The sequence below is a fragment of the Natator depressus genome, chromosome 4, assembly GCF_965152275.1.
Source record: "Natator depressus isolate rNatDep1 chromosome 4, rNatDep2.hap1, whole genome shotgun sequence".
NCBI lineage: Eukaryota > Metazoa > Chordata > Testudines > Cheloniidae > Natator > Natator depressus.
In genome coordinates this window covers 67,780,371-67,803,593 of record NC_134237.1, presented here as the reverse complement: position 1 = coordinate 67,803,593, position 23,223 = coordinate 67,780,371, and the positions used below count along the sequence as shown (strand labels likewise).

Sequence of the window (23,223 nt, the reverse complement as noted above, 5' to 3'; positions counted from 1 at the left end):
ATCTGTATGTTTAGCAATAGCATGTTTGTAATAACAAGAAGAATCTGAATATAGCTAAAGTAAAGGTGTCGATATGTGGTGACACAAAATGCTGTGTGCAACCCACTGAGAGGCACTATGGTAAATTTTCAGGAGTACGAGGGTGACATCTAATTTGCACATAGGCACACATGGTATTTTAATCACTAAGTGCACATGCAATTTTTTTGATAGGACCTTGAGAGCTTACAAAGCTCTTTACAAGGCAAAATATGTTATGAAGGCTTCAAAGCAAGGTGTGTGCAGCCTGATGATGGTTCTCGGAAACAGAGTTCTTAGTGGTTTGTACTGTTGGTCATGACTGTAGTGTATATCTGAAATGGCCACATACATGATGTAATGTACGTTTGAGTCTGCTGAGTGTTTGCTGTGTTGTTTTTCCCCCCCAGGCTCATAAATAAAAAGTCTTTTCTCAAATCTAGGTACCTCTTAAGAGGCACAAATAGCTGTCATGGTAATTAACTCCAGATATCTGTCCACTACAGATTATGATTGTGTGTGTGTGTGTATGTATGTATGTGTGTGTGTGTGTGTATATATATAGTGTCTCATTCTGCAATCCAAGATTCAAGAAGAAATTTACTCAATGAGCCTGTCTATTCTAGCTGACTTTTGGCCTCATCTACTTTGGTTTCAGGTAAAAATGGGTATATACTTTCTTTTGTCCCCTTCAAAGCTACTGCAATGAACTGTGAAATTAGTTTGATCCTTTCAGCAGGTGGACAACAATTTATACTCATATTTTTTTGAGCAAGACAGAAAACATTTTTCTGAACTTCCATGAAAATGCCTGCAACTTTATGAGAGGCCTCCCACTCCCCTTGCAATTTCAAGCTAAGGTCCCCACTCATCTCTGAAGTTTTAATAAATACTTGGCAATATCTTCTGTAGCTGTTGAAAGTCAAGTATTGGCTTTAGAGACGCAGAGTGGAGTCCTCCATGACCCTAGAAGAAGTGGCTTCCTTCTGCAACCTTCCTTAACCAGATACACTTGAAACACCAGGATCTACTTACCTTATCTACCCGACTCATAAGCAGTCCACTTTTTTTCTGTTTGCTCTCAATAGGTTTCTGCTTCTACAGGAAAATGCAGCAAGTGGCTATGGCTATGGTTTTGCACTGTAGCCCTAACAGGTCTTTACCATCTCTAACTTGTTAGACAATTCAACCACATTAGATAAACATATTCATTGGATATTTATGCATAAAAGAGCAGAAGAATAGTTCACAATGTGGACACTTGAATTGTCATAATTAGTTTTGAATTAACAGCCTGTTGAAATGAATGGGGCTAGTTCATATCTTTTAAAGCTATTTGGTGAGGCCGGCTTGTACAGACTTTTGCATGTAGCGTTGTGTTAATGCACATTGGTGCACATATGGAAGGAATATCTTTTAAAAGCTGTATACTCAAAAAAAAAAAAAAAAAAAAAAAAAAGTTAAATTCCAAGGAAACCAAGTGCTGCCAGTGGTTTGGAGGACATATTTCCGTGGATAGCATGTGGCTCAAGGGCTGAGAATAACACTGCTAAATTATTCTAACAATTTCTTTGTAAAAATATTAGCAAATAGTTAATAAACCATCCCATTGTGGCTGTATTCTGTCTTCAGTATTCTGTCACTCTAGTTGTGCTATGTGAAGCCTAAAGTTACAGGGTGAAATCCTGGCCCCACTTTAGTCAACACAAGTTTTATTATTGATTTCAGTGAGCCCAGGATTTCACCCAGAAACTTTAAACCCATCCTCTGTATACTTAATGCAAAGACAAAATGTCTCATTCAGACATTTCTTGATGATATTTCATTATGACCAGATATTCACAGTGAAAATTACATGTTATGACATGCAGGCCTTGAGAAATGTAGAAATGCTGTTTATTTACAAACACATGTTGCTTGCTGCCTAATCACCTTGATATTTATCAAACAAGTAATATGTCAGTCCCTGGCTGAAGCAGGAGCAGATCTGGGCAGCAGCAAGGGCTGGTTATATGGAAACAGGCACAGGACTAAAGCATGAGCAATGGTTGGCTGGGGCAGAATCGGGAATGAAAGCAGTCTGAAACCATTGGCAGTGAGAGTGCTCCTGGTGAGGCAGTGACATTAAGAACACAAATATGGCCATGCTAGATCAGATCAATAGTCCATCTAGACCAGTGTCCTGTCTTTCAACAGTGGACAGTGCCAGATGCAGTAAGTGATCCATCCCCTGTCGTCCAGACCTAGCTTCTGATAGTCAGAGACTTAGGGACACCTTGAGCATTGGTATTGTATCCTTGACAGTCTTGGCTGATAGCCATTAATAGACCTATCCTCCATGAACTTATCTAATTCTTTTTTGAACCCTGGGATACTTTTGGTTTCACAAGATCCCATGGCATCCAGCTCCTCAGGTTGACTCTTCATTGTGTGAAGTACTTCCTTATCTTTGTTTTAAATTTGCTGCCTGTTAATTTCACTGGTGACCCCTGCCTAGTTCTTGTGTTATGCGACACGGTAAATAACACTTTCTCCACACAGTTCATAATTTTATAGACCTCTCTCATATCTCCTCTGAGGCTATGTGTGCACTACCACTTATGTCAGCATATTCCAGAAGTCTTGAGGTCTTTCTGAGTGTAGCCTTCATTGATTTGAGCTCTACCATATAATTCATGACCAAACACCCCCTCCCCCCTCGAGCAACATCAGTTATGCTTCCATAAGCACTAGTGTGCACAGCCGCTCATTGGGGGTAGATTAATCTCCCATCGACATAGAGTGGCTGCATGAGAGATCTCTCTAGCATAGAGATGGCCTTAGTCATCTCTTTTTTGTAAGATGAACAGTCCCAGTCTGTTTTTAATCTCTCTTCATATGGAAGCTGTTCCATATCCCTAATCATTTTAGTTGCCCTTCTCTGTATGTTTTCTAGTTCTGCTGTCTATTTTTAGAGATAGGGCAACCAGAACTGCATGCAGTATTCAAGGTATGTGTGTCATGGACTTATATAGTGACATTATGATATTTTCTATATTCTTCTGTATTCCTTTCTGAGTATATTCCTTTACTAACAGTCTCTTAGCTTTTTTGACAGCCACTGCACATTGAACAGATGTTTTCAGAGAACTGTCCACAGTGACTCCAACCAAGGTCATTTTCTTGAGTGATAACAGCTACTTTTGACCTCATCATTTTATATGTATAGCTGGGCTTATGTTTTCCAATGTGCATTACTTTCCACTTACGAACATGGAATTTCATCTACTATTTTGTTGCCCAGTCATCCAGTTTTGGGAGATGCCTTTGTAATTGTTTGCAGTGTGCTTTGGACTTAACTATCTTGAGTAATTTAGTATACTCTGCTAACTTTGCCACCTCACTGTTTACCCCCCCCCCCTTCAGATAATTTAGGAATCTGTTGAACAGCACTGGTGCCAGTACAGATCTTTGGGGGATGCTGCTATTTACATCTGTCCATTGTGAGAAATTACCATTTATTCCTTCCCTTGGTTTCCTGTCTTTCAGTTACTGATCCACAAGAAGACTTTCCTCTTATCCCATGACTGCTTAGTTTGCTTAAGGGCCTTTGGTGAGGGACCTTGTCAAAGGCTTTCTGAAAGTCCACTGTACACTATATCCACTGGATCACCATTGTCCATGTGTTTGTTGAATTCTAATAGATTGGTGAAGCATGATTTCCCTTTACAAAATCCTGTGTCAACTGTTCCCTCAACCAATTTGTCTAGTACAGGTTATTGGCCTGTAATTGTCAGGATTGCCCAGGGTGGATAAAAATAAATGATTGATTTATTTTTTTAAATAAAAAAGTTTGGATTTTTTTCTTTAAATTGAATTTTTTAATATAAGGTTTTTTCCTCAAAAAGCATATCTAAAGATAGATACATTATAGCTCAAAGATATCTCATCGTGGAATAGGGATTACAAATTCTAATTCTATAGAATGAGACAATATATTAATGTAATGTTTAAGAAAAGTTTTGTAAATGAGTTCCAATAGTTCATGGATTAGGGACCCAATTTTATGGAGTTCCAGGGGCTTCTTTATAGATTATTTAGGTTAATCTTTCTATCTACCCAATGGGACTCAGTGCTCAGTCTAGAAGATACCATCAGAGATGCTTAGTTTTGCAGTTCTCAAACTGTGGATTTGTGTCGCCAGAGATAACGTGCTTGTTAACAGCAAAAATGTTTTAAAATAAATAAATAATATATAGAAGTGAGAAATAACAGACCTCAACCTTATTGTCCCTCTGCAAATTTGTGTACACAGAGTCAATCCCTTACCTCTCTCTAAAAGTGCAAAGTTTAAAAAAATTCAGTGAACAGAAGATTGTTGGGGGCAGAATAGATCTGGACCAGGAGAAGAAGTCTGGAGATAAATGTGAGATGGGAGGGACAGGCAGTAGAAACAAAAGTGAAACTGTTTGAGCAGCATATTCCAGAAGTCTTGAGGTCTTTCTGAGTGAAGGCTTCATTGATTTGAGATCTACCATACCATTCTCTCACTAGAAGGGAAAACCTATAATGGCAGCAGGCCATAAAAGAGACCCAGTTTGGGAATAAGAACCATTCAAGAAATATGTTTGCTGATGATGTTTTAAAGAAAGTCACACCAGTGAACTTGTGGAAGTTACTTAAGCACTTGGATTCAGAGACTGTTGAAGTGATGATCTCACTTTTTAACAGCAGTAGCTTCTTCTGCTGGTGTGGAAAGAGTATTTTCTTCCTTTGCACTAATTCATTCCAAACTGAGAAATTGTTTGGGACCTGAAAAAGCAGGAAAACTTGTTTTTCTTTTCCAGATTATGAACAAACAGGAAAATGAAGGTGAAGACGATTGAGTTAGCTGCAGAAGCCAATATTTTAAGTTTCTCATGTTGACCTGGCTAACATAGTCATTTTAATTTTGGGGTTTTTTTTTGTTTTTGTTTTTTTAAAATATTTCATTTAATTATTTTAGTTAAACAATTTTAACAAAAACACACCCGATTTTAAAAAACTTGAATGTTTAAGTATCAGAGGGGTAGCTGTGTTAGTCTTTATCCACAAAAACTACGAGGAGTCCAGTGGCACCTTAAAGACTAACAGATTTATTTGGGCATAAGCTTTTGTGAGTAAAAAATCAGATGCATGGATCTGAAGAAATGGGATTTTTTACTCTCGAAAGCTTATGCCCAAATAAATCTGTTAGTCTTTAAGATGACACCGGACTCCTCGTTGTTTTTGAATGTTTAACTAAATTCAAAAATTCATTTGCTTGTTTTGTTAAAATATTATGTTTGCTGTTGAAGAAAAATATCCAGAATACATAACATTGTTTTAGTTAAATAAAACAATTTAAATGTCTGTCTGGTGGTGATCTCCTCCTAATACAGCATGGCAAGAAAATCCTCCAAGTATTAGCAAAAAGAAAAGGAGTACTAGTGGCACCTTAGAGACTAACCAATTTATTTGAGCATAAGCTTTCGTGAGCTACAGCTCACTTCACTGGATGCATTGAATTGTTGAATTGGAGATAGTTCACCTCCCAATGACTTCATAAATATCTGCTTCAATTATCTTTGGTAAATGAAATAACCAGACAATCATTCATTTTCTGATATAGCTGTAAAACTAATCTGAAAAGTTTTTAAAATGAATCACTTTAAAAATGTATAGTGTGTGCCTTCTAAAAATGAAACCTACATCTACCTGAGTTTGAAGTATATGTATTAAGGTTATAACAACCAAGAATGCACTTTTATGTAGAAATCCATGATTAAATCGAGTCTTCCTGACTAGTGATTTAAATCATGATGGAAATCAATGTGATTGCCTATGGAGACTTTTTTGGAAAATCGGTGTTATTTTTTTTTATTCTCCAGTCATCTAGTACAGATGTTTCAGAGTAGCAGCCATGTTAGTCTGTATCCACAAAAAGAACAGGAGTACTTGTGGCACTCCTGACTAACAAATTTAGAGACTAACAAATTTATTTGAGCATAAGCTTTCATGGGCTACAGCCCACTTCATCAGATGCATAGAATGGAACATATAGTAAGAGGATGTAAATATACATACAGAGAACATGAAAAGGTGGAAGCAGCCATACCAACTGTAAGACGCTAATTAATTAAGATGAGCTATTATCAGCAGGAGAAAAAAAACACAAAAAAACCTTTTGTAGTGATAATCAAAATGGCCCATTTAGACAGTTTACAAGCAGGTGTGAGGATACTTAACATGGGGAAATAGATTCAATATGTGTAATGACCCAGCCACTCAGTCTCTATTCAAACCCAAGTTAATGGTATCTAGTTTGCATATTAATTCAAGCTCAGCAGTTTCTCATTGGAATCTGTTTTTGAAGCTTTTCTATTGCAAAATTGACACCTTTAAGTCTGTTACTGAGTGACCAGAGAGGTTGAAGTGTTCTCCTACCGGTTTTTGAATGATTTGATTCCTGATGTCAGATTTGTGTCTATTTATTCTTTTGCATAGAGACTGTCTGGTTTGGCCAATGTACATGGCAGAGGGGGCATTGCTGGCACATGATGGCATATATCACATTGGTTTAGATATGTGTTACTGATGCAACATATTGGCAGAAGCAGGCACTAGGAATTTGGATATTTGCATCTTCAAGAATATTTCTTTATTTTATGTTTCCCATCTCCAGTTCAGATAAGCAAACAATAGTATCCTTTTTAAACATACACAAAGAACCTGGCCATTAACATCTTGAAACCTACCATGTATGTATGTTGAAAAAGTTTGACCAAAATGATAGCTTATGTATAATTTTTCAAACCTGAACTTTGGGTGCTTTTTGTTAGAAGATATTAAAAAACCCAAAAACACACTTATATAGTCTCACATGCTGCATGTTCTGATTATCTCTTTTTCAGTGCCATGGAGATTCAAAATGCTAAAAGGTAATGTGAGTTGACTTCTATGTGGGTCTTCTATCTTAAGTGGTCTTTTGTAAAACTAACATTGTTTTGTTTATTTCTCTTGGGTTTGATTAACTATTTATTTCTTGTCACAGTGTTTTCTTATGTTTGTTAGTTTACTATCAGTAATGTGGCAGGCCAACACATAGCAGCAAAAAGTTTGGAACAGCAGTGCTTTGCTTGATTTTGTCACTTAAAAGGAAAATCTCAGTAATACAGTGGCAGTGATATTTCATTCCTACGTGCAGTTTCAAGGAAGTCCTAGACAGAGAGTGTGTTCCAAAAGAAATCCAATCTGCTCCAGTGAAAACAGTTTGATTAGTGCTAAACAAGTCTTTCATCCAATTATGTTAATGATACTGTCCAGATACAAGTCCCCTCAAAGCCCTATGCTGGCACACAATCAGAAAACCTTTAAATAGCTGTGCCTTGGAAGTCTATTAACATCACAACAATAGTCATGATGCAAGAATTGTACAAGTCCCCTGAATCATATCTAAGGTCCACATAGCAACCCCATTTACTTTAAATAACTTTGCACTCTGAAAAATCTGCTTCTGCTCATATTTGAATCAAGGACTCTTAAATATAAATTTCTTTGCAACTCAGACATGCTATCTGTCTTCGCTGTGCAGACTAATGTGTTCATTTTGAGTGTGTCTGTGTGTGTGTGTGTGTGTGCGCGTGTTTGTGTGTGTATATATATGATAAATCTTTAAGTGAATAGAGTTGCTTAGAATTTTGGTTCAAAGCCACAGTTTCAGTGACCTGTTTTAACTGTGCACGTGATATTTGTGGATAAGATATTTGTGCATACACTGATGTATGCAAACAGGTATTTGCATGATTAATTGGGCAGATTGGCTAATTATGTGCCTAACTATCCTCTTGCATGTGCAATTACTCAGTCTACACATATATGCATGATTTTGTGCATGCAAATTGATGTAATCACAAATGTTTCAAGTAAAATTAAGCTGGAAATGTAGCCCATGATGTTTATACATGTACACTTAATGTTACTTTTTTTAGTACCAGCAAAGACTATATCTGGAAGGGAAGGGAGGGGAGGAGGGGGACTTGTGCGCTTTATATTGTGCCCAAGAGCATACTGGCCACTTCACTGAAGACCTAGAAAGACACCTTATAATCTGTGTTTTACTATGACAAGTAAGGATGACAAAACAGTAAGAAGAGAATGAGATCAGGAAGAATTATAGCAATGCAATGACAGTTACTCATTGTCAGCATGTGCACATCATAGTAATTCTGGATTTTTCCCCCTTCTAATTCTATTAAAAATAATAAAGAAAATAAAGATATGACCGACTGAATATTAATTACTCATCTATTCTGTATACTGATTTTTTTCTCTCTATACTCTTTAATAAATGTTCACAATATGTTGCTATACCCAAGAATTGAAACATTAAAATATCCTTATTTTGTAATAGATACTCTGCTGCTCATAAGGAAAAAGTACAATTGAGCTTTTATACTGGTATACGTGGAGGTTTTCTTTAATAAGTTTATTTATCCCTTGTGAGTTAAAATTGGGACTATGGATTGATATTTAGGTTCGGTAGAATTTAGTATTTTTTATAATTATGATACTGGTTTTTTAAGTCTTTTTTAAAAATTTTATTTATGTACATTCTCATGGTAAAACTATGGGGCAAGGGGTCAAACAATAAGGGGGGAATCAGACAATTATTTAATGAGAATAGACCGATTCAAAAAGTTCAAACTTTGTAACAGTTAAAACACATAATACTAACATCACATCAAATATACAAAGTACATATCCTTAAATAAAACTGATAAATTCTGAAGTAGTATTTTTTTTACTTTGCCTGTTTGTAAATAATATAATAATTATCATTAAAAATATCTTTTCACCATTGAAATGATGTATGTGTATGAAGAAGTCCATGTTTATCGACATACTGACAAAAGATTCAATTTTCCAAGCCTATTTACAATTCAAACTCCATAACTTTCCAAGTAATCGTATACTGTATGTTAGTTCAAGCCATCATCAACATGTAGTAATGGTTATAATTCAGTTTAATTTATATAATATATATCCTCAACTCTTTACATGTCAAAGACTCATGCATATTTTCATTCACGGGCTGGAGGCTACATACCTTGAAAAACTGAGAATGGTAAAGGACAGCCCACATGTTTTTTGTATTTTAAATAATAGATGTTTGTAAAAAAGTATTTGTATTCATCAGAATGGAAACCGTTACTAATAATTAAGAAGTGTGCATGTTTTCAGACGCAGTAGTTTGTTTTTGGTGTAAAAATGTTTGGTTTTCAAAATTTCCCATGTAAGTATGTTTAATTTCAAACTGGGAGGTACAGATCACTTGTAAAGAATGTGCTTTATACATCACCAAAGGAAGGTCGATATAAAGTTCTTATATGGCTTCATTACCATCGTGTTGGAGGGCCTGATATTTTTTAAATGTATTTATCCTCACAAAACCCCTGTGAGGTAGGGCAGTGCTGCTGTTCCCCTTTTTACAGATGGGGAACTGAGGCACAGAGAGGTTAAATTACTTGCCCAAGTCACATAGGAAATATGTGGTGGACCAGGAAACTGCAGCCAGGGTCTATCATACTAGGCTAGTGCCCTAACCACTGGACCACCCTCCCTCTCTCAGTACTGTAGTATGTGCTGTGTTTGCTCACGTAAAAAAAAAGTAAGGCCAATATATGTAGTTTAAGCAAAATATTTTTTTTTACTTTTATTTCTCATACAACTGTATAATGGCGTTGCATGCTGGGAATCTGAAAACATCCTATAGATGAAAAACAAGGGATAAAGGATCAAATTACACTGATGCACAAGTGAAAGCGTGACAGTTTCAGAGAAGTGAGGACGGAGGACGTAGCTGTCATAGGTTATTAGTGCACTGGCTGTTCGTATCTAGAGATCCGATTCAGATTTGTCTTGGTTACAAGTGAGATAAGATTAATGGTGTTAACATAGTCTTCAGTTGATGCTAGTCTACACAGAGCAATTCACAGTTTACCAAAATGTGTCATTAATGACTCAGTATTCCGGAGAGAATGACGGGAATGTTGCAGTCAAAACTAAGGTACATTTGCAGATCTATGTCCCCAATTCAGCAAAGTTTCTAAGCATGTTCTTAAGTGTTTTCTGGGGCCTGTAGATGGGGCCTGTGATCTGGGGCCTGTAGATGGATATTTGTGTCCTGTAGCTATATACCTAGTTCTGACTGGCTTTCTGGGCAACTTTGACTTGCATAAAAGCATTTATTCTGCAGATAATTTAAGCTGTCATTGATTTTTGGCAGTAATAAGTGCTAATTTTTATGTGCAGTGGGCTTGATTTCCTTTACATTAACACGTTTACACTGTTCTAATTCATAATTTACACACACACAATATTTGTACACACAGTTAGGCATATAAATTATGTCTTGACCCACTTTAAACTCCCTTTTCACTGCCAGAGTGGTGTAGAGAAGCTATAGCATAAATGAGAATCCAGGCCAGTGTGTTTTGACTACCAGCAATTCAGCATCAGGTATATGTGTATGCCCCTGCACATTTTTTACTTCTTTCACAAATAAATTGAAGGGTGCTATTTTTTAGTTTTCTTTAATCGCTTTAGACAAGTAGTTCTCAAACTGTGACTCAGGAACCACCCGGTGATTAGCAGAGCCTTCTTGGTTGTCTGCATATGAAACACTTTGAGAACCATGGAATGGAAGAACAGGGAGAAACTTTCATTCTATGGACTTCCTCACAATATCAGTTTAGAGACTTGCTACTAAGGACACAGCCCAGTGGATTGAGACTGTGTTGCAGATTTCTCGGGTTTTTTTCTTTCTGTTCCTTAGTAAGATTCCGAGCAGATAAATAATGCATAAATAAACACATAAAAATCACCGATTATTATTTTATTCTCTTATTTATATAAACCCAAAGTGTGGTAGGCATTTTACATTTTCCTCATGTTCGCCCATTTATATGTATGCGCACCTGCTGGATTTTTTTCCGCTAAAACAATAGGAATAAGTGTTACTACATCTTCTTTCTCAGTCATTTTTTGCTTACTGTAAAGAGTTAGGTATTGAGATACCATGGAGGTGCTCAGTGATAAGTGTCATCTAAAAGCTGTGGGAGAGAGACAGTGTAGGAAAGATGTTTTTACCAACTGGAACCTAATACACAAGGTCCTCAGGTGACTAATAATTATAGTGTGAATATAAATGCTTTTATAAATACTGTTGCTTATCAGGTTACATGCTTTTTGTTTGTTTACAGTATGAAAGAGGCTGGTTTAGGCCATAAACAATGGAGAGGTGGTCCCATTTTGTCAAACTGCAAGCAGTGTCCAGTAGTTTATACCAATCCTGTCTGTGGATCAGATGGTCATACATATTCTTCCCAGGTAAGAATAAAATAATCAAATTATTCATTAATTTGGTGCTAAAGTCAATTTATATTTCCAAAAACAGTCAAATATCCCAATGTTTAATAAAAGGAAGCAGTTATTTATTTTGATTTGAATAGCATAAAAAGCTATGCTGGGCTGACACCCACAAAAAATCCAAAACATTGTGAGACTAAAAAGCAGAACAGCAACAAATCTCACCCAACATAAAACAAATAGTTATCATTTTATTTATTGATTGATTGCTGTTTCCCTACCTCAGATTTCAGAAGAAATCCTACTCCCTCCCCCTCTCCGCCCAGCTCAGACTTCATAAATGCCTGTTCAAAGATGGGTTTTGCAGCATGGCCTGAAAATTCAGACTGTTTCAGACCTATGGAGGGTAAACTGCAAAGTCAAAGAAGAATCCCTTACTCACAATTCCCTCTTTTTTAAATCAGGGAAACTCAGGCCAGGCCCTTCTGCAAAGTGTGACTGTGGCAGTGGTGAATGAGGAGAGAAACAGTAATCCATGTAGATAGGTCTCAGACTATTATGGGGAAAGACCAACACTTTAAACTCTACCCACTGGCCACCAGTAGACCTCAACTGCAAATTCTGAGGCAAAGATGTCATGCTCACTGTGAGATACTAATAATAAGCAAGCTGCTTCATTCTCCCCTAGATGCAGTTTCCTAATGGGTTTAAGGTGTGGCACGTTACAGTAGTCTAATCTCAAAGTGACAATGGTATGGATTACAGTAGTCATGTCTGCATCCAGAAGAAAAGTTTGCATCCCATGAACTAGGCATACATGGAAAAAAGCAACTGGAAATTTAACCAGGTCCACAAGTTACAAACTGTATTGAAAATTATGTGCATACTCTTTTACACTCATATGGGGCTGGTGCTAAGTATAAATTTAGCCAAATCCTTTAATTGCAACTTAGACTTAGATGGATGTTCTCTCAACAAACTTACTCTCATTCGTACCCAAGTATCTCCCAAACACTGACTGAGACACTTGACTGCACTCTTGAAGCTGGATAAAAAGGAGATACAAATCTGAATGTCATCACCATACTGAAAGCACTTCATTGTGGCGATGACACTCAACTTTATATCTCCAGAAGAAGGGTGGTCCTGCTCAGCTTTGATAAGATAAGCACGTCAGAATATGACCAACATTTCATTCTCAGTTATTATGATTTTATCCTGAATCTCATTATATTTAATACATTTCTTAAAGCTCCAGCCCTTGGAGTCAAGAGATTATGTGAGAATCTCAGAATTCATGTTTTTTAAAAGTCAGATTCTAGCCTTTGTAGTTGTAGAGAAAAGTTTGGAAATGTGACCTGTGTGCACTTTAAACTCTCAGAAGGCAAACAAAAAAGAACCCCAAATTGACTATTGAAAAAACCTTCATGTAGGATTCATAAAGGTTTATGCGCTTGGCAACATTCAGGGCACACCCGGAGTGTTGTGTAGGAGTAGTGCACACACAGCTCCTTTCAAGGGCATCAACCTTGGAATCTCGCCAAGATGATATGTATCGTGGGAAGCCTCTCAGGACTGGGCTCAAGGCCCGAGAGCAAGGAATGCGGTAGATAGAAATTGGTAAATAAGAATGTTAAACAAAGCCAGTGTATTTCTTTTATCTGTTGGAGAATGTAATGCGCGGGGGGAGAGAGAGAGAATAAAGGGGAAGGTGGAAAGCTGACAGGGGGAAGCCCGTTAGCAGAGACCAGCCTGCTTGCTTGCTAAAAGCTGTGTTCTGTCTTGTCATTGAACCGCCACACCTTCATGATTTCTAAGCCAATGTCCTGAGTTGTTGGAGGCTCTGAATGCTTGGTACTGGAAATACTGTGTTCTTTTAAAATGAGAATATACTATTTTGACTTTAGTGTTTGAGAAATAGTCATAAATAATTCACAGTAAATTACTTGTTGCATATATGTATATGGGAACTATTAAAACCTGTTTGAAACGTGCTTAAATCATGCCAAATATCTTGTTGTCATTGTTTAGTAATTCCATATGGTAGCACTCAAAGGGCCAGTCAGGAAATGGGCCCCAGGTCTACGCACTGTACATGCAGAGAAAAGAAGATGGTCCTTGTCTCAAAGATCTTATCCTCTAAAAAGCCGGACAAACAGAAATAGATTAACAAATAATAACTAATTGTATTAAAAGTATAGAATTTACATATTACAAAATCTCCCAGCCCTGTCCCCCACCTCTGTACTGGTGCCAAAGCCAGATTGTCATTTTTCAGAGTGTATCATCTTCCTTTAGGGTGACCAGACATCCTGATATTAGGGGCTTTGTTTTATATATGCAACCATACGCCGCCTCCCACCCCCCAAAAAAGTGTCCTGATTTTTCCCACTTGTTATCTGGTCACCCTATCTTCCTTCTATCCTACCCTCATCCCAAAGGAATTACCTGTCTTTGAAGAGAATTCAAAACAAAACAAACCTAGAAGTTCCTGAATGCCTCCTTCCCAACCATTTCTTCCCCAGTCCTTTTATGTGGGAGTGAGCAAGGCTGCTAACTACTCCCTAAGGGAAGAGACAGGGGGCCCATGTGACCTTTCTTTGCCTACAACATTTTTCCAGCAATGGTGGTGGTTCCTAGCCATTTCTTCCTTATAGGGGTACAATTGCAGAGGATGCGAGAAAGGTATGGGAGGAGATTTTTAATTTCTGAAACATGTTTGAGTATCTCCAGAAATCTTAATTTTTCATATCTATATGTTGGTGATGGTTTCATGTTTGGCTTGTGAAGTACCTCAGTATTCAGAGCACAGTATTCAGAACACCGTGGCACAGGAGTTTCAGATATTCTAACAGCAGCTATCCATGCATTGTGCAATTAAGAGCTTCAGAGAGTGTGGAATGAGAGCTTTTTCTAAAAAACTTTGAAAATTCTCAAATTAAAAAGGCACATACAGCTCAGTGAAAGCTTAATATTGTTCTATGTAATGGGGTTCATGCTATGCCCCTGGGTATTTGGCCCCTGGGCCTCCCTCTTCAATGAGTCAGGGACCACCTCAGTCTGGTGCAACACCCATGCTCTTTATTCTCATAACGTTTCCAACCACCAGTTCCCAACTATATACAGGCTTCACAGCTACTTTTCCTACAACAGGCCTGGCCGTCAACAGACTGGAAGGCTCCAACTTCTTTCTGTGCCTGACCTTTTTCTTTCCCTTTCCCCCTTCTCTGGCTTCCTCCCAGCCTTTATAGCTTGGGGCTAATAAGACTGGCAGGTGCGGCCAGTTACCAGGCAGATACCGGGCTATTCACCCAACCCCAATCCATTCCCCTTAATTGGGGCTGGAGTGGCAGGAGCTGATTAAGGGCTTTTCAACCAGCACCCTGCCACATTCTACAGTATAGTTACTTTCTTTTATTGGGAATGTATTTGTCAATGACTGCAAATTGTAGAATACATTTTCTGAACACAAGTCAATAAAGGATATCCGTGTTATAGAACTGTGCAGTGCATTGGTATAATTTCCCCATGGACATTGATTTGGAAATACCATGCCCTGTTCTTTCAGATTAAGCCCATAGCATGTTTGCTGTTTGAACTGCATAATTGTCAAAACTTTAAATGTGCTTTTGGTTCCCAAAAACATAAGTGAAGTCATATGTGGTAAATGAGCCACAGTAAAAAACATTTTAAAAGATTGTCTTCAAAACTGAGATAATATAGAGCTTGATAATGCCACATATCTTGCAGTGATTTCAGCGGGACAACTGAGCCGGCTAATGTGCTACTCAGCAGGAGTATCTGGCCCATAATTATTAACATTCAGTCAGTGTAAAGGAAGAGTGGAAAAGTCAAAAGCTTATTACAGAATGAAGGAAACACTAAAAGGGGGAAAAATGCATAATGAAATGTTGACTAATAAAATCAGCATCAGCAACTGTACAGGAAGAATTTAATTTAAAGGGACACTGTAGTTTTCTTACCTACATTGCATTTTTCACAACACCTTTTGTTTAGTTAGTAAAAAAATTGTTACAAATATTTTCATTATTGGTCATGGTTTACCTTCTGCGTTTCTTGCAACTTGGGCAATGAAAGTAGATTAGTCAGTTTTCAGTCAATTTTACATACAGATACTCAAACACTGCCATAATATAAGGGATTGTTTATTTTAAATATAGCTCTAATAATTCATAATTATAAAACAGATTTTTCTATCCATATATTGAATGCTACCTTAATCTGTATGTAGTGCCTTGGATTTCATACATACAGTGTAATTGACTGCTCAACATTTATTGCAGGTGTGGGATGATCTAGCCCTAATAATTACAGAATAACAACGCTTTCAGTATTTTTAAAAGGCAGTGCTACAGAAACAAACTACGTTTAAAACAAAGTTTGCCACTTGCTTTTTGGTTTCATTCCAGAATAGCCTTGGCAATAAGCCACAAATCAATTTTTTAGCTAGTGGCATTTTCCTTGAGGATGTCAAGTCCTTTTCACCCTGATAGCAAACTTTTACCAATTTGTTTTCTTTCCTATTTATGAAAAGTATATCTGGTTGGTGGTATGTCTGCAGTTACTCTTAGAGAAGAAAGGACTCAGTTGATAGAGCATGTATCCATAAACATTTTTAATCACCTGAAAAATCCCAACAATAATCATGATTACAGGAAGACGAATTTGGTTCCTTACAATTAGGGAAATGAAGTTTAGATTAAAGACTATTTCTCAAAAATGTAATGGGTCCTAATTGTTTGGGGCTGAGTGGGGAGATCAAAGGGAAAGGAAATAGAGAAGATATCCATAATGTCTGGAAGATAGGCATGGACTCCTGGTGATACTTTGCACGTAGATAATCAACAGGGGTGGGTGTGGGTGTGTGTGTGTGTGTGTGTGTGTGTATACATATATACACACACACACACAACTGTTGATTATCTATATATTATCTATCTATACACACACACACACACACACACACACACACACACACACACACACATATATAGTGATTTTTTTTAACCTTCTGGTATTATGATTTGGAGTCACCAGAGATGTAAATGTGACTCGGTATGTTAATAGCAATGAATATGTTCATTATGTTGTTCTTGGCTGTGTGGAAATCTCAACTACTTGTTTTATAAATTTACATGGATCTAACTTTCTGCATGCTTAACTTAATTCCCCCCACATTTAATGATTTCCATTTTAAGGCCAGTGCTATTTTTATTTGGCATCAGTGTATTTTTAGAAATAGGTTTTGTTATGTTGGAAAGCTATCCACATGCCTTAATGTTGAGGGTAGGAAAAAAGCTTATTTGGAGGAGTCTTTAGAAATAAAAAGTAAGTAGAGTTGTTTAACCTTTCTGGTGTACCCTATTATAAATGTGAAATTGATTGAATCCCATCTACTTAATCAACTTCATGTGATATTTTCAAACACGTTTGAGCTGTTGGCATTTTCTTTCCAGTTCAGAAAAGATGATAAACTAAAGCTGTGTAAGTATTCAGTTTGCAGAACCTGTAGGATTATTTGATTCATATTAGTCCAAACTGGTATCTTGTGGAGAGGTTAGCTGTCAGAACGTTTAAATATTGACCCCTTTATTTGGTAACCGTAAATAGAAACAACTTCACATGTGCCTGATTGAGCAGACATCAGTCATGCTGTTCTTAATTAGAATGATTTTTTTAAAATGAAACTGTATTGGAGTGGACACAGCAGTATAAGAGAGACAGACGAAAATAATGTGATTTAATGCTGGGCCACATAATCTGTAAGAAATAAATCTTCTGGCACACACCTACCCAGTCAGGTAGGTATTGAAACTTTGCCATCTGAGAGGTCTTGTAAATGATATTCTTTCAGGAGATAAAAGTTCATTCTACCAAATCCTTACAGAAACTTAGAGATCTTCCCTAATTATAGCTCTCCTTCACCAATATTACATTGATTGTGACTGCATCTATATCCTCAATCCCAAACTAATCTGTGAACCTCCTTATCTGCTAGCCACCCACCTGTGTACCCAGTGAATTATACCGCAGATTCAGACCTCATCTGGTGCTGCATGTTAGATTAACCCTGAAAGAACAAACTGGAAACATGCCTACTGAAGCCAAATATCCCTGCCTCCTCGATACTATTCCATCATATATGTATTTGATGGAATAGTATCGAGGCAATTTCTGCACCAAGGATTGAGATAGATAGTTAAATATATATCGGTCCTTGGTGCAGAAATTAACTATTATTATGAATATTTTATTTAATAGCATGCATTTCTAAAGGGCCTTCACCTTAGTTCCTGGTTGCATAGTTTATAAAATTGTATGTCTTTGAAGAATTTTTGCAACGTGTAAGGAAGAAGAAGCTTTCTATATCATTTAAACTGTGTGTCTTATTAAGCAGCAACAGAAGCATATTTGCCAGTGATAGATATTCATGGGTGATAAGATTCACAGCTTCTACTGACTTCATTGGTAAGTGAAAGTTCCAGGTGTTCAGCATCTCTCAAAATTTGTCCAAAAGCTATTTTTCCCCATCTAATTTTTTTTAACAAAGCACCATCATGTTCCAGTTTCAGCCTTTATCTTTTTCTTTTTTAAATGATGATAAAAGGGAAGAATATCTGTAAAACTCATTTAATATGCTGCCCTTGTAATCCACAGAAGTGGCTCTTATAAGTCCCTAATGACCTTTCTAGTTTAAACTCAGAACCAGGACTCCGTACTCTTCCATTTCGTCAGCTGCTTTTGACACCATCAACCATGCTTTTCTTCTTAATGTCTTTTCCTCCTTTGGCTTCTGTAACTCTGTCATCTCCTGTTCTCCTACCTCTCTTCTCCTTCATTGTGTCATTCAAAGGATCCTCCTCCCTCTAACTTTTTGTCGGTGTTCCAAAGGAGATCCCCTCCTCTTCTTCTGCTACCCCTCATCTCTGGATGATCTTATTCACAAATGCAAGTTGTTCTATTATCTCTATGCTGAAAATTCACATCTACCTCTCCATTCTGTATTTGTCTCCTTCTGTCCAAACTAAACTTTCAGCCTGTCTCTCTGACATCTCCTTGTGGATGTCCATCTGTCAGTATAAAATCAATCTGGTCAAAGCAGAACTCTTAATCTGTCCCTAAAAGCCCTCCATCCTTTTTCAGTAACTGTGCACAAGACCCCATTCTCCTTGACATTCAGGCCCATAACATGGGTGTCATCTTTGACTCTGCTGTCTCTCTAGGCCCTCACATCCAGGTCATGTTTAAGTCCTGCTACTTCATCCTGTGTAGCATCTGTAAGATGAGCCTTTCCTCTCTGTCCATGCAGCTCAGTCTCTTGTCCGGGCCCTCATCTTGTGTCTGACTGTTGCAACATCTCATTCTCTGGCTGTGAAAAAACCCATCTTGGCCTGCTTATATCCGTTCAAAATGCTGCTGCGAAGATCATTTTCTTGGCCTGTTGCTTCCACCATGTCATCCCTCTCTTCAAGTCCCTGCACTGGCTCCCCTTTATCAAATCAAACACAAACTATTTGTGTCCCCACCCTACCCATTATCTCTTCTACCACACTGAGACATCAATGCATGCCCTTGTGCTGTAAAAGATCCCAGCATCCATCACCCATTTTTTTAATTTTTAAACAAGCACCTCCATGCTTTCTCCAGTGCTGCCATTTATGCAATATGCCATAAATACCATTGAATCCACTTCACTGTTCTCCTTCAGATACCAATTTAAAACTCTTCTCTTCTGAGTTTTAAAAATAGACAGTAGTCCGCTTGTTTGCTGTGACCACTGCTCATCATGCTGACCAGTGTCATTTCATTGTTTCCTTGTGCTCCCCCAATTGTTTTATCCATCTATTGTCTATCATGTTACACTTGAATTCCAAGTTCTTCAAGCCAGGGACTCTCTCTTTGTTTTGCCTAAGACAGTGGGGCCCTGGTCTCCAGGTACCACTGTAATACAAATAAGTATGGACTAAGAAAAGTCTAGCATTAAGCACTTACTTTTCAAAATCTTGGCCAAAGGCTTTTGTAAAGTTGAAGCTTGTTTGGAGATCCAAAACATACGGAGTCAAATTAAAAGTTTCTTCTTAACACAGCCATATCCGAGGATCATGGTTTAGACCCTTAAGGGCCACAAGTATCCCAAAATATATGTTGGACGCTACTAAATTTATCAGTATATTAATATTTTATGATTAGGGAACGTAGCCATTTGTCAAGAACTGAAACTATCTTTCCATATTAAAGAGCCCCTTCAAACCTTCCCCAGAGACCCCCATTCCCATCATAACAGGATCTCTGTGTGCCCCATCATTCCCCTGTGCCTCCTATTCTCCTCTCTATAATATGCTAGTTGCTCTGTGTTCCCTATGTCTCCCTTTTTGCCCCATACCATTGTCCCCCATTCTCCACCTCCATGGTGGAGGCTCTATGTGCTTCTTCATTGCTCCCTTTCCCCATAAAAGGGACCCCATGTTACCCTCCATCAGTGATTCCATGCGTCTCCTCACATTTCTCCTTCTCTCTAAGCCAGCGGCTCTGTGTCCGTCCCCACCATGACATGGGCTCTGTGTGTGCCTCCTCCCACCCACCATTCTTATTTCTTTTCCTTCTGTCTGGGAGATAAGTCATTCAGGTTGTCAACATTTTAAATTGTATTGGGAAGATGGGCAGAGCCAGATGGGAGTATTGTTATTCTGGAAGGTGTTAATGGCTGCCATCAACTGGTTCTTTGACCTATGGTCTATTATGGAGGTGGTTGAAGCTGCGGGGTCTTCAAATGTAAAGAGTTTCATTCTCTATTTCCCCCTTCTGGTTGTCTAGTTTTCACCAAAATCAGTATGGTTCTGGCTACCGAGGCCTAGAACATTCCCTAAAAATTTGAAATTGATGGGATTTCAATTGTTCAATTGAACAATTGTGGGGTTCAAATGTTACTGTGTTATGGACCGAGAAAAGCCATTGTGTCTTTCAGACATTCATTCTACAGTACCTCTCTGTTGTACTGATAATTCCAGATCTAGTATCTCTTATCAGCTCCTTCTTTTCTGTCTCTGATATCAGGATCCTACCCTTACCAATGGGTAATTGTTGTTTATTTACTAGTTCTTTGTACTTGCAAAGGAGCAAGCTGTAAAATCTCAAACTCCCTTAGATATGCTCTTTTGGATTGTTTCATTGTAGCCTCTGGTGCCAGCAATAGCACTTCACCAGATCCTACATCTTTGCCATGTTGTCTTGGTTATGTTGTGGAGTCTCGGAGATTTCCCAACAGGTGGGTGGTGGTTGCTAAGGTCAAGGCATAATGTACCATGATTATTCATTGTAAGGTTTCACACAGTGAATAAACCACTTATTTGGATCTACAATACAAGAGGGTTGATGATAGTGACTGATATTTCTGTTCCCTAATCTGCTCTTGTGAAATCTATCCCAAAGTAAATAATTACTGCCACTGCAGGGAACAAAATCATAGCTTCAGTGACCATGGTACCGTGCCTTATAGTTTCTGTAATAGTTTTACCTTTCCGTGGGATCAGCCTTACATTGCTTAGACTAGGACCAAGTGTTAAGTCAGCTACACTAGCAAGGGTGGTACTTGAATCCAGATTTTTCTTTAAAAAAAAACAAAAACGCTTTGCTCGTTAATGCAAAATATTTAGTTGATCATCCAGAAAAAACTCTAAATAGAAAGTTCAGTAGTTCACTAAATGAATGAAATGTTTACAGATTTTTTTTCTCCTTATGAAAATGTAACCCAATCTAAAACCAGGATTTTCTTTTTCATGTATATATTTTATTGACTTTGTGAAAAAATTAATAATACATTTTTTTCAGAACAACAACAGTTTAATCTGGATGGGCGAGACAAGAAGAAAATGGGACAGGCAGGAGAAAAGAAAATTTTTCTCAGTGTTTTCCATATCAGAGCACTGATGCCGAGTCATTTATAGATTTATACAGGGCTTAGATGCTTTAACTATCATCTCATGGAAAATTTTATTTGTGTGGTAACTTTGAAACAGGATTTTCAATACAACAAAAATCATATTACTTAAAGTTCAGATTTAAAGATATTAATGGATAGCGTTTATTTCTCAAACTGACATATTGGATCAAATTTATCACTAGTGGAAGATTGTTGAAAGAAATTGGATTTCGCCAGATATGAATTTGGTCCAGTACAGTAGCTTTGACTCATCTATATTCATCAGTATCAAATCAGTATTGAAAATGGTGTCATTAGAACCACTGACTCCTAGAGAACTTTGCATACTAGCACTATAATCAGGCACAAGCACAGCTAAATGTAATAGCTTCCGTTAACTGTGTGGCTGTGTGTGGTATCAGATGGTGATGTCATGACATCTCCTGTGTTCTCTTGTGGCTGCATAGGCCAATCTGTGAGGAGCAGATGTCGTATAGGAATGTATAGGGTCCCACTGAAGCCTTGACATCATGCTTGGCCCCTTTTCAGTAAGTTTTTCATGTCAGTCTGTCTTAAAGTGTTTAGTCTTTATTGATAGTTGCTCTCCATTCAGTGGGTGTGTCTTTGAAGTTTTTCATAGATACCAAGGTCAGAAGGGACCATTATGATCATCTAGTCCGACTTCCTGCACAACACAGGCCACAGAATCTCACCCACCCACTGCTGCGAAAAACCTCTCACCTATGTCTGAGCTATTGAAGTCCTCAAATCGTGGTTTAAAGACTTCAAGGAGCAGAGAATCCTCCAGCAAGTGACCCATGGCCCATGCTACAGAGGAAGGCAAAAAACCTCCAGGGCCTCTTCCAGTCTGTCCTGGAGTAAAATTCCTTCCTGACCCCAAATATGGCGATCAGCTAAACCCTGAGCATATGGGCAAGATTCACCAGCCAGATACCCAGGAAAGAATTCTCTGTAGTAACTCAGATCCCACCCCATCTAACATCCCATCACAGGCCATTGGGCCTATTTACCATGAATAGTTAAAGATCAATTAATTACCAAAATCATGTTATCCCATCATACCATCTCCTCCATAAACTTATCAAGTTTAATCTTAAAGCCAGATAAGTCTTTTGCCCCCACTGCTTCCCTTGGAAGGCTATTCCAAAACTTCACTCCTCTGATGGTTAGAAACCTTTGTCTAATTTCAAGTCTAAACTTCCCAATGACCAGTTAATCGTATGTATGCCACATGAGTTGAGGTACTGCTTAAGTCTGTCTTTGAAATATTTACATTGACTGCCTTTCCTGTGCTTTCCAAGTTTCAGTTCACTGCAGAAGACTTGTTTCAGGAGACTGTCATCACCCATTCTGATAACGTGACTTGTCCATGAGCTTTGGTGATGATTGCCTAGATGCTGGTTGGTTTTGCTTTTTCAAGGATGTTAGTTTGACACTTTGTCTTGCCAGCAGGCCTTCAGAATAGAGAAAAGACTGCCTCCTCCTGGAGAACTTTAACTATAACTAGACACAGGCAAACCAGTGAGCATTGCTAAATATAATAGCTTCCATTAGCACAATTATGTGGTAACAGATAAGGGCATGGAGGGGAGCGTGGACAGACTCCAAGCTAACAGAAAAATTGATATGGGAGGACCAAGAGCCAAAAAAGGACATTCTCAAACCAATGAGCTTGGTGGAGAACTGGGAGAGTGCAGAACCCAAGAAAGCAATGAAACAGTTATCCAAGAAAGCAGTGTAGGAGATAATGATTAACTGTGTCAAGGACTGCAGGGACATCAAGAATAATAGAGAAGTCTGACTCAGACTTAACAAGTAGGAGTTCATTAGTGACCTAGACTTCAGTAGAGTGAAGATAGTCGGAAAGAAGGAGGAGG

The 23,223-nt window shown here is 38.0% G+C and overlaps 1 protein-coding gene across 4 annotated transcripts in view; it reads left to right on the top strand.

The window, feature by feature from the left end:
* Positions 1-23,223, top strand: part of SPOCK3 (SPARC (osteonectin), cwcv and kazal like domains proteoglycan 3) — a 390,950-nt gene that overhangs the window by 267,347 nt on the left and 100,380 nt on the right. For 2 of the 4 annotated variants that reach the window (XM_074951111.1, XM_074951109.1), the window contains exons 5-6: positions 6,930-6,956; positions 11,280-11,406. In XM_074951111.1, the coding sequence (XP_074807212.1) occupies positions 6,930-6,956; positions 11,280-11,406 (154 nt within the window). The remainder of the gene's footprint in view (positions 1-6,929; positions 6,957-11,279; positions 11,407-23,223) is intronic. The other 2 variants (XM_074951110.1, XM_074951112.1) reach the window with 1 other exon arrangement.